The 12,026-nt window shown below is 42.6% G+C and overlaps 1 protein-coding gene across 1 annotated transcript in view; it reads right to left on the bottom strand.

Annotated features, from left to right (window-relative positions):
• Positions 1-3,382: 3,382 nt before the first annotated feature.
• The window catches only part of ARFGEF2 (ADP ribosylation factor guanine nucleotide exchange factor 2), a 31,445-nt gene continuing 22,801 nt past the window's right edge, over positions 3,383-12,026 (bottom strand). The window contains exons 27-39 of the mRNA XM_018073951.2: positions 11,784-11,956; positions 11,208-11,368; positions 10,256-10,386; positions 10,017-10,146; positions 9,430-9,565; positions 8,471-8,609; positions 8,312-8,366; positions 7,949-8,063; positions 7,562-7,692; positions 6,398-6,566; positions 5,904-6,042; positions 4,624-4,741; positions 3,383-4,003 (exon numbers count right to left, since the gene is read on the bottom strand). Coding sequence (XP_017929440.2) covers positions 3,827-4,003; positions 4,624-4,741; positions 5,904-6,042; positions 6,398-6,566; positions 7,562-7,692; positions 7,949-8,063; positions 8,312-8,366; positions 8,471-8,609; positions 9,430-9,565; positions 10,017-10,146; positions 10,256-10,386; positions 11,208-11,368; positions 11,784-11,956 — 1,774 coding nt within the window. The 3' untranslated portion in view covers positions 3,383-3,826. The remainder of the gene's footprint in view (positions 4,004-4,623; positions 4,742-5,903; positions 6,043-6,397; positions 6,567-7,561; positions 7,693-7,948; positions 8,064-8,311; positions 8,367-8,470; positions 8,610-9,429; positions 9,566-10,016; positions 10,147-10,255; positions 10,387-11,207; positions 11,369-11,783; positions 11,957-12,026) is intronic.

The raw sequence follows: 12,026 nt of genomic DNA, 5'->3' as shown, positions 1-12,026 counted from the left end.
ACGGGGTATGGGACACGGGATATGGGACACGGAGAGAGCGGGACACGGGATATGGGATAGGGACACGGGAAATGGGACACGGAGAGAGCGGGACACGGGATATGGGATAGGGACACGGGATATGGGAGACGGGATATGAGATAGGGACACGGGGTATGGGACACGGGATATGGGATAGGGACACGGGGTTTGGGACACGGGATATGGGATAGGGACACGGGAAATGAGACACGGAGAGAGCGGGACAGGAGGGAGAGGGATGTGGAATAGGGCCATGGAGAGAGCGGGACACAGGAGAGGGACACGGGAGCGGGACGGGAGGGAGCAGGCTATGGGATAGGGTCACGGGACCGGGACACGGCGGGAGGAAGGAACGCTTGGGGGGTACAAAACCCCAACCCCCGAGCCCGCAGTGAAGCCCCGGAGGCTCCGCAGCCTCTGAGCCCCCTCAGGAACTACAGGAGCAAAGAAGCAACGCTTCGTAAAACTTTATTGATTTATCACTTGATTAAAGCACGGAATATTATAACTACTATACATTGTATTTTCATGTAGAAAACTTTACATAGGTTTTCATATTATATAATTTTGGTATTCTGTCAAAACTCTATACATCCATTGGCAAGAAATGCTCTTTAAATTATTGATAGTAAATGCACTTAATATGGAGATATTAAAAAAACTTAGGCATTTTAAATATGTGAAAACATACATTTTACACAAATAAAGGTGCTGGACAAACTGAATTTACAGATTAAAGGGAACTGCACTTTTGATAGAGTTACTATTTTTAATCTTTCTCCTTTAGAATAGTAAGACTGAGCTAAAATCTGGGGTGTGTTGGTTGTAGTGGACATTGTTTGAGATTGCTCTGTTTACAGTTTGGAAAGTGAGTCAGGAGACGTGGATAACAAACTGCCCTAAAAACCACTTTTTCCTGGACTGCAAGACACAAAAGAATCAACATGAGGGGTGTTTCTTATCGCCACCAAAAGGGAGTTTTAGGGTTTCCCCTCGTTAAATCCTCCCCAGCTCCCTCCTGAGGGAGTCTGGAATGAGACGGAACAGCAACAACGGGGGAGTCTGTTTTAAGAGCAGTTACAGAATCCTTTGAAGCACCACAAGGCCGAGAGGTGCCGTTCTCACCCTGTGTATTGCACAGACCCGCTGTCAACGCGGGGCCGGCCCCATTCCCGGTCCCACCGGAGCCAACAAACCCCCGTGGCAGCAGAGTCGGGGGGAGGGAACAAGCCGGGAGCACTGCAGGAGGGCTGAGCTCCACGGGGGGGTCTGGGGGTTCTGCCCTTCCTGACTGTGAGGAAAACCAACGAGTGCTGTGGACACAACCTGCACACCCCCTGCTCGTTGCTCTGACGGGGACAACGACCCCAGACATGGGACAGGATTAAGGCTCTGACCACCCCATTGCATCCCAGTCCCCCTCCTTCACAGGCTGCAGAGTCTGGGATGGCTGGATGTCACATACCCCACACTGCAGCAGTTTATAACCGGTGTAAATACAACAAAACCTTTTCTTAAGGAAAAGAACAGCCTCAGACCAAAGGCTGAAAGGAAGGATGGATTAAACATCCTTATCCTACATGCAGAGAGTGCAAATGCTGCCCCTTAGAGTAAAGAAAGCCCAGGAAGCAACTGTGAAGTCATTTAAGGTCTCAAAATTGAGACTTGTTTCAAGACACGACTGTAGGGCTTTGAAACCTGTGACACACGGAGGAAGGTGCAGCTGGGCCAGTTTTGTGCCTGATGGGACACAAGGGAATACATTCCATGAGGCAGTGACACATTCCACATCTGAAAAATAACCATTCAGATATTTTCTTTAGGACTACCTAGGACCAGAAGGAAAGGAATAGCATATTCTTACAGATTTAAATAGAATTCAAATAAATACTTCATTTTCTGCAGTAACCAATGCAGTGACATTCCCAGGGAATGAGCAGCTACATGAGATGCAACACAAAAGGACATTTCAAACACAAGTTAAATACCAGCATTGCTTAATTTCAGTCTTTTGCTATTGTCATATATAGCCATATATTGCCTTCTACTAAATAGCAGTGTATAGATTTAACCTAATGGGCATTTCAAAGACAAAGAGCCACAACCACCATTTATTTTTCTTTGGTTAAAAATAAAAAGTAAAAATAAATTGTGAAAGCCTTGTCACTACTACTTGACTGCAAAACCTTTCCCTAACAATGCTTACGTAGGACAAGCTGATGAACTGAGGAGCACCGTAGGAACCCTTTGGAAATAGCTCACTAAAAAAAAACCAAACAAACAAAAAAACAAACAAAAAAAAACCCAAAAACAAAACCAAAAAAAAGAAAACAACTAAGACAGACAGCAAATTCCCAGCAGCTCAGAGAGGAGTATCCCAAGACAACCTCAACTCGGGCCATCCTACCAGGAAACTCAACTGAAAAAGCAGAATAACAGGTTATACACTTAGGACCATTCAAGTAGGTAGGTTGTAATTGTTTGTTTGTTTGTTTTTTTCTTTAAATACTGTTCTATTTTAAGTTTGCTACTCTGGATAGCACAGCAGTTAATGTAACACTTTGTATGCATTATGTTAGGAAGTGGAGCCTTTTCTCTCACCCTGCCATGCTTTCCCAGTTTAGAGAAGACTTAAAACCTGAAATTTAAAATTATTTCACAGGACAAGCTGGTATTCTGTCATGGAAACATTGTCACAAAAACTTGATGCAGTTCAAGGAAAGAAATAAAACTCTCCAGGGCAAAGCTGTGGTGTCACATCACGTTTGCTTCACAGGTACCTTCAGAGCACAGAAACTCTTAGAGCACATGGATGAACTTAGTTAATTTTGCTAGAGTTTTTTGGGAATTCAGTTTTTCTTTTAGATCCCAACAGGAACTAACAGCTGAGAATAGAAATCATTTGCACAAATCAGAGGTTGCAGATCTGCAGTAAATGGAGACCAACTCATGTTAAGGACAGGACTTTTTGCTAAACAGTCACAATTGCTGCTAAATACATTGAACTAAAGGGTCAAAAACGTGGGTTTATTTGTTCTGAGCCTTGTCTCAGATGTTCCTCTGTATGATCTGTCCATGATCTGCCAATGTATGAAAGGAAATGGAAAGCTTTTTCTTTTTTTTAACTGCCTTTAAGTCAAGCCTAACAAGCTAAAGGGAGTAGATGCTATTGATGCTCCTGATGTAAAATCTTCCGTAAAACCAAAAATAAGTCTCAGAAGATACAGTACTGATATTAAAAAGTTTTTTAAATTACTTGCTAAACAGGAGGAAAACCCTCTCTCCAAATATCCTATGGGCTGTCCACATCAACACCCCAGCCTGGCCTGGTCCTGGCCACAAAGGAAAGCCCAGAGGGGTCTCAGGTGGTTCCTTGGCCACTGCAGTCGAGTTTATTACGAACACATGAGCCAACATCACAAGGCTACACAACTACAGTCATTACTTCCAAGAGGTGTAATTTCTGTGGAGAGATCCAGCTGATTTATCAGCTCTAGCTGGGATGCAGGACCAAGCAGTGGATAAAAGACTGGGAGAGAGAGACCGGATCATGAAGATGACGAGCATTGAAACAGAGACTGTACACCTACTGTATTGACTCTGGAAGCAATCATTTAAATAAAACTGCTGACAGTTTTGTAGGATGGACAGAACAGGATTATTTTCCTCGTCCCCAAATGCCACTGTGGTAAGAGTAACTTGCTGCCGCGGTGATACGCCAGGCTCCCATTTTTTCCCCGTCCACTTCAATCCATCTCTGGAGCACAGCTTTATGTACAGGCCCTGACAGCAGCCCTGCTCGGGGCTACCAGGAGGGCAAACTCCCTCCCGCTGTCCGTCCATGCTCCTCCGTCCCGCAGATGTTGAACACGACCCCGATGCGCAGGAAGAACCTCCTGAGCACGGCGCGGAGCTCGGGGATCAGGTCGAACTGCATGAGCTCACACAGGTACGGGTAGTACGTGGCCGCGTGTGCCCGGAACTGTCCAACACACAAACCACAGCGTTATTCTCTGCTGCTACAGGGAAACACAGAGCTTTTCCACGTTCATGGCCACAGCAACTTGGTAAAGCACCAGGCGCTGCCGAGCTCTGCGTGTGTTTGCGCAGCCCTTGGCCCTACGCAGAGTGAGACTGGTCTGTGAGGTGGTTCTGATACCACCTCAGCCTAGAGCTGGTATCAGGGACTATTGGTAGCAATGTGAACATTTGCATTCGCTTTTCTTCAAAATTATTTCTACTATCACTGTCAGGGAACTGGAATTCCAGTTTCACAGTGGTGAAATTCACCCCTCCCATCCTCGTGCAGCTGTAACGCGGCACAAGCCCATCCATTACTGGACAGTCATTGTGCTTCTATATGAAAGCTCTTCAGTAATTCTATCCCCATTCCCACACAGCTGAGAATTCCAGGGATGCAGCCCCATTCCCAAATGCAGAGTGCCTGCAGACAACAGGGCTGCCACTGCTGTACTGTGAGGAGAGCACTCGCCATGAGGAACTGCCACCTCCAGCATGCATAGTAATGCAGAATGAACTCTGAAGCAGGAATGGGAAAACATACCTGAACACAAACAGACATGACTTCCAGCCCCTTCTTACCTTGTCATCACTGATTTTTAGTGTTTTAGTTAGAAGCAACAGCAGGAGATTGGTCCAGGCTTCTCTGTGGCTTTCTGAGTTGACAGTAATAAAATATGCCAGGGCTTCACTGCACACACTGGAGAGAGGGCACAGGCCACACAAACCATAAAGAAAACACTTATAAAGCTTTTTAGAACATGCAGTTTGTCCTCTCATTGTATCTTGTTTTCAAGCAAGATGCACTTCAAGGGGAAAGTTTTCAATCACATGCAACAGCTTTAACTACATAAATTTGTTTTGTCTTTTCTGTTACAGGAGTTGTTCCAGGTAACTTAAAATACTTTTCATGTTGGCAACAGAGAACGACGGAGACAGAGATGGAAAAGTCTGACTTGACCAATAAACATTTTGTAATTGAAGTGCTGTCACCTTCAACCTGCAAACACTATTTCCTGACTTATACTGGGACAGCTGAGAGAGCTCTCCCTCCAAATCTAGGCTGGTTTAAAAAAGAACTGCAGAGCTCAGCGTCACGGATTAAAGAGGAATTATTATTGTATTAATAAATTTTTGGTCCCTGCTGCAGACTGTAAACACAAGGTACAAACTGTACCACTTAACTACGGCTATTTTAGGACACACTTAATTAAAGAAGCAATGGAACCTTCCCTTTTACACACTAAGCAGATTAACACGTCCACAGACACTGGTAGATCAGAATCCACTGCATTAGTGCCAACAGCAGGCTTGGAAGATCTTCACATCTGATCAGAGATTAGTAATTTGAACTTTTATGTACCAACAACCCATCCAAATATCTTTTTATATTTATTTAGCATGATTTTCTACATTTGTTTAAATTCTAGGTATACAGCAACTTACACTGCACTCCCTTTAGATTATTGTATCCTATTATACCTCTGACTATCACTATGGACTCTGGTGGTAGAAGTACTCAGACATCATCACTTCTGTAAAGAAAAGCCTATGTCAGGCAAGAAGGTGCTTCCTTTGTTCAGGCAGATTGTTTCCTTACCGCTAAATTAACTTCTAATAGAGAGTGGTTCTATCTGCTTATCCATGGTCATCTCCACGGACTGGGCTGTTTGTCCCCAGGCTGGGCTGTGGTGGCTCAGGGGGAACAGCCCTTGTCCCCAGGCTGGGCTGTGGTGGCTGAGGGGGAACAGCCCTTGTCCCCAGGCTGTGAGCTGTGGTGGCTGAGGGGGCACAGCCCTTGTCCCCAGGCTGTGAGCTGTGGTGGCTGAGGGGGAACAGCCCTTGTCCCCAGGCTCTCCTACCTGAGCAGCCGCCGCTGAACCGCATCCCAGGAGTCCCGCCGGCTCTCATCCACGTACATCCGGAACAGGATCCTCAGGCAGCACGCCAAGCTGCTGGTCTCTTGTTTTAAGAGATTGGGTTTTGATTTACCCTTGAACCCTAGAGATCAGTCACACACACAGGAAGAGAGGGAACATTCACATTTGGAGTTACTGGCCAAAAATGAAGTTTACCAACACTACCTGCATCAGTGACTAGTAATGGTTTCTTGTCCAGATAGTATTGCCTCCTCTTTGATTTTGACTGAAACCTGATCTATTTATAAAGACAATTTACTACAGCAGTAGCAGCTGTGTAGCTCTACTTTAATCAAACAAAGCAGACAATTTAGCAAACAAAAGCATGCAACCTTGAGCTGAACTGTACAGGTTATTGCAAGTCACACTGTAGTGTTGCAATAGTTAAAGCTGAGGTGGAGCTCAGCATTTTTATCAAATAAGAATAAAAGCCTCACCTGCTCTCCATAACACAGTTCGCTGCTCATAGTTTGAGTTAAAGGCTTTTGAAAACGAATGAGACTCTTGCAGACAATCCAGTAACTTAAAGAGGTGATGAGAAGACATGTATTTGTACATTCCTTGGTCCTCTGTGTCAATGTGGATATCTGCATCCAATGCGTCTCGCTAAGGGGCAGGGGAGAGAGAGCACATGCCGTGACCCACACTAACTCCAAATTCCATTTTAGGTGCAAGTCTAGTATCAGTGTAATAAAACACAGAAGAGTGGTGCTGTCAAAGATCAGAGTTGTACTCTTCTCAGTGGAGTATTGGAGAAGAGAGAAGTTATGGTCTATCCTAGTTTCTGGTAAGAACATAAGAATCAAGAGCAAGGGGAGAATTTCCTTATCAAAGCATTACAGTCCAAGCAATACAACACAGAACATTTCTTCTCCTCTAGAAGCTGACTGGGTAGGTCTGTTGAATTCTGAAGAACATCAAAATGAACCACAAAAACAGTGCAAGTTTAAATGTTGCCTGTGTAGAAATTCCCTATCTTTGGCTCAGGTCAAATTTAATTAAATTGGTCAATATTTTTAGCTAATTTCACTAGGAATTTAACTATACCATCCCCAAAACACTACCTGAATGCACTAGGCCCAAAATTCTAGCTTAGTGCTTTATTAAAAGCCAAGCAAGAGCTACTGTGCACTATTCCCTAGAATCAGAACTTTCAGGAACACTGATGTCTCCAAGACTGGTGATGAGTGGAATCTTGACCACTGACTTTGCTCAAATTCAACTTCTGCAAAAACTCCTGTGCAAACATCCAGAGGCTGAGTAGAGCCTCAGCTGTGACTAAATGAAGACACTCAGACTAAAGAGCAGAAAAGAATGCTTTCCCCAAAACAAACCAAAAACATGCTTGACGAGTATGCATTCATTGTAAAAAGAAAGATAATCTATTATATTGACAATTGAAATAAAGGCAATATAATACTGCAACAGGCAGACTGCCAGGAAGCATTGGAGGCAGATCAAAAAAAAAGCAAACTTAAGAGTAATTTACACACACATTCAGGGTAGTGCTGAGTTATTAAAAGGAAGTGACTATTTTGTAAATACACATCACAGTTTGTATTTTACTGTCACAACAAGGTCACAAGTAAGTCTGATGGTACCTGAGCTGCAGCCATGTGCTCAGCATCCTCCTTCTTGCTTGTTGCTGGATAGAACACTATGTTATCAATGGTCTGTATCAACTCCAGCTGCACCACACACTTGATAAGGAGGCCGGCAAATAGTTTCTGGTCTAACGAAATGGAGCAACACAAGTTTCAGAAGCAACTCACACCAGTTCACTTACAACAGGCTAACAAAACAGGACATTGCCATTACCATCTTGATAGTTAGTGATGCTGTGAATTATCTTCTACAGAGAAAATCTCTCTGCAAGGCATAAACACAAGTTGCAAAGATGTACCCCAAGTTTAACTGCCCCAAAACTACAAAAGTGAACTAAGACTGACTATAAAAATGCATTGAAAAATCTTGCCCAGTCTCCTTACTTGTATAAGGACCACCTTTCCAGCTCTCATCTGTTGGATTTGAATATTGACTTTGTCCTCTTTCGGAAGCATTTTTATCCATGCTGCTTAAAGACTGATGATCTAGGTCCAAATCCTAAAAGAGAATGCAGAGCAATTCCAGCAATCCAAAACACTAACCCTCAACCAGCTATCAGTTTTCAGATGACTTCACTCATCTTAGATTCAAAGGCTTCTTGAATCCATTCTTTACATCCCTTTTTTACAATGACACCAAATACTGTCAATTCCTTGTCAAGTGTATTGACTACAACAGAATATTTCAAAAGTTGACCTAACACAAACCCCTTTAAAGTCAGTTTATTGCCCTGAATTAATTCTTACCAAGTGTTTTTCAGATGAATCTTCCTCCATTCCTGCAGGCCTCCATGTCAGCAAGCTTCACAGAGCAAAAAACCCCCAACCAAACAGAACAAAAAAAAAAGGTAAATATTGTTGCTCTGGAATTGGGTATTAGTATAAGAATGAAATTTTTGAACTTACACATGAGGAATAGTTGTTTTGAAGATTTCTAGCATACAATTGCATGTCTGGCCCCAGACTTCAGGGCTGAATTTCTGTCCATTGAGTATTACCAGGTTTTCCAGGCAGTTTGTACCTGATCGTGCCAACTGCTCATTATCTGTGGAAAGAAACATTCCATATTTATCAACATCTACAATATCAATGAAAAATTAGGCATTCCCTATTACTGCTCCATTAACAGTTTATACTAGTACTGTGAAATGCATGGTGTCTTGGCTCAAAGCCTACCTGTAAAGTATGTTACAACAATATCAAGCTGAGGAACCTACTGAATAAAAAATAGTTTCAAGCTTCACAAGATGGAAATCCAACCAGGGAAGACAAAGGACAGGACAGAAGCAGAAAGGAAGCACACAGTGAGACAAAGGAAGGAAAAGTAGCAATCATAAACTTATGATTTCCTGCAAGATCATCCCCCCAGATTCCATGCTGCCAACATGCAGGATTACAGGTGTAGGAATTGGAGCCTGAAAGAAAACATGTTCTTCAGGAAGTTGTATTTGAAAGCACTCAGTGGATGGGAGAAGGGGGGAAAGGTGCAATGAGAGAAAAGGAAAAAAGAAAAAAAAACAGAATGTACATAAATACTTATATGTGTAAATAAAGGAGGTAATGTATCCCTGCAGTCAAACTGAGAAAGTTGTTGGCAGAAGCCTCAGAAGATTAACACCACCTTCCAAAAGCCTTTGCTGTATCACAGTAACACCACGAGCACATTATGAACACAGAAACAGAAGAGCTGCCCAAATCATTAAATAGATTGGTGCTCAAATATTCAAGATACATCAATACACTGCATAACATACTGTCCCCCAACGGTAGCTCCTATTCTTCCAAAATTCAGGTACCTTTCCCCTCCTTGAACAATGAACATTTTAAAATAAGATTTATTCAAAAGATACAAGTAAATAAGGTACCTTGTTTTACACACCAGTGCAACTGTGCAAGTATGTCGGGAAGGAGGATCTCGTGCAAAGCCTCGTAGAACTGGGTGAACACGTCGCAGATGGCGTAGAGCGCGTGGTTGCACGTCGTGGTCATCCACTCAGATTTCTGGGGGAGAGAATGGAAAACCTTTGGGTTTATGTGGGTTCCTCCATGATGGCTTGGCTTATACCTGGCTGCTCAACAAAAAAAAACAGCCTCTGAGGAGAGGAGGAGAACCCAGATAAAACTAAAGCCTCACGACTGCAGGTGTCTGGTCAGAAGCTCTTAGGTGGTCACGTGAACATGGCTCAGAAAACTGCACATGTTCACAACAGAGAACGTTCCCCTTGAAAATAATCAGACAGACAGAACACACAGAGAGGTCACTGGACACTATGACAAGTTTCATTCATGCCACAGAACTCAACAGAACACAAAACGTGTCGTAAAGGCTGGGGCACTATGGGGGTGGCAATACACTGACAAGACAAACCATACAAAATGCTGCCTTGGTTGTGCAAGTTCCTAAAAGCAGAACTCTAAAAAATGCTTGCTTTGAGAGTTTTTTTGCTTTTACCTCTGTTTGTTGTTCAGGGAGTTTCATATTATCAAAAATCCGAAACACAATTCTGAACAGGTCTTGCCACCAGTGCTTTTCAAAGGTATGCCCGTAACTCTTCATGATTTCAAACATCACTGTTAAGCCTCTATAAACAAAACCAAACAATTAAAGGAACAGATGTTACAGTGAGTTCCAATGATCTCTTTAATAACTGAATTTAAAAAAAAAAAGGAAAAAGAGAAAAGCTTTATTACCTTGTTCGAACATCTAATTTGCAACGATTGATGATACAAGAAAGTTCAAATAAAATGGGAAACCATCCTCTGACCCATACTCTGTCCCCAGGAGCCACATTCATGTCATCACTTGTGTATTCTCTTAAAACCTTCGAGATGGGCAGGAAAAAAAAAAGATTTAAAACCAACAATCTTAAAAAAATCTTTAAATGTGACAGATTTAGATACTACTAGTGGCACAGACAGACTTGGAAAGTTAGCTTAATTCCTACTGCAACCCTCAAATCCTGTAAAATATAAATGTAAGATGTAACTATTTGCAAAAATACTGGAAAAAAAATATATGGAAATAAATACCTCAATCTGTTTTATTTCAGTCCAACTAGAGGCCTTACAAGTTATCAAGGTTTGGACTTTTTAGAAAGCAACTTTAACAGGGACAGACAACTGTCATATAATTATAGGTAACAAGGAAACCTAAAACTGGCAGAAACCAGTTCTACACTTCTCTAGCACCTTGAATGCTGTGTGCACTGGGGACATGCAACTGCAATGGAACTCCAGGCTCTCTTCAGCCAAGTGATTATTGTATTCAGTCTTCACACAATAGACTGATGTAGAAAAATATGCAAGTTTGTATCCAATTAAACTAGGCAGAATTAGGGGTGACAGAACAAAAGGTATTGCTTTCCAGGTCATCCTAACACTACAAAAAACACAAAAAAACCCAAACAAGGACTTCTTCATTTGGTTATTTCCAATTTGGACTTATAAGACTGAACGTTTTTTAATTAGCCCTAGTTTACTGCTTACATAATACCGAAATTACTCCTAAATCCAAACAAGCTTTTAATACAAACACTTGCAGTTGAAGTCTAAGTCTGAAAGCTCGCTCTTAGAAACAAGATTAGTCTCTTTTTACCAGCAGAAGAGAGAGTGAGAATGCACAAGGGTAAGAATTCCAGTATACCTGTGGTCTCTCTGAGACATATTTTGCACAGTAGCGAATCAGCCTGATGGCCTCCATGCTGGTGTCTGGGAAGGCAACGTTACAGGCAAACTCAGAGAGGCATTTTACTGCATCCTGAAAGGAGTCAATTGCTGCTGGGAAATGCTGCTGGAAAATATTTGCTGTGAAGAACAAACAAATACACTTCTTAAAATTTACTGGTATTGAAATCCATAAATAAACTGCATCCATCTAGACACGGCAACCACGGTACACACTACAGGACAGGCAAATGTGGAAGGACCACATCTTCTACATTTCATATGGTTCTTTGCCTTCTCTTGCATTCTTCCCAGTCCCACCCCACCAACTGCATTCCAAAGTTCTACAGCACAATATCTGTATCTAGTTTTTCCTGTTCATAGCAATTGGGAGACTTAATGGGTATGACCCAGCTGCAGAGTTTAAACAATCTGGCTGCAAGGTCTTGTGTTTATTTGCCTGGAAATACAAAAGGCTTGTTCAGGTGAGCCTTTTAAAGCAGCCTCACAGCAGCAAAGCTAACTGGGGTACTTGCATCTGTCAAGCACTACTTACTGACTATGTGTGCTGTAGTCTGAAAGGCCAGCTCCACAATATTCCCATCGTGGTCTGACGCTGCCTGATGAAAGACTGCAAAGATATTTTTCCAGCCTGAACGAATGTTACCAGCCTGAGAGTTCACCATCTGAGCAATACAGCGTATCACCATGTCCCGAATAGTCGGAGATCTTCAAAAACATAAACAGGAAAGCAAGACTTTACACTGGCACAAAGCAACTGCCCCACTTCCATGCACTT

The sequence above is a fragment of the Manacus vitellinus genome, unplaced genomic scaffold, assembly GCF_001715985.3.
Source record: "Manacus vitellinus isolate BGI_N305 unplaced genomic scaffold, ASM171598v3 scaffold_26_pilon, whole genome shotgun sequence".
In the NCBI taxonomy this organism is placed as follows: domain Eukaryota; kingdom Metazoa; phylum Chordata; class Aves; order Passeriformes; family Pipridae; genus Manacus; species Manacus vitellinus.
The sequence above is the reverse complement of the archived record's forward strand: the minus strand, read 5'-3'. Positions and strand labels throughout refer to the sequence as shown.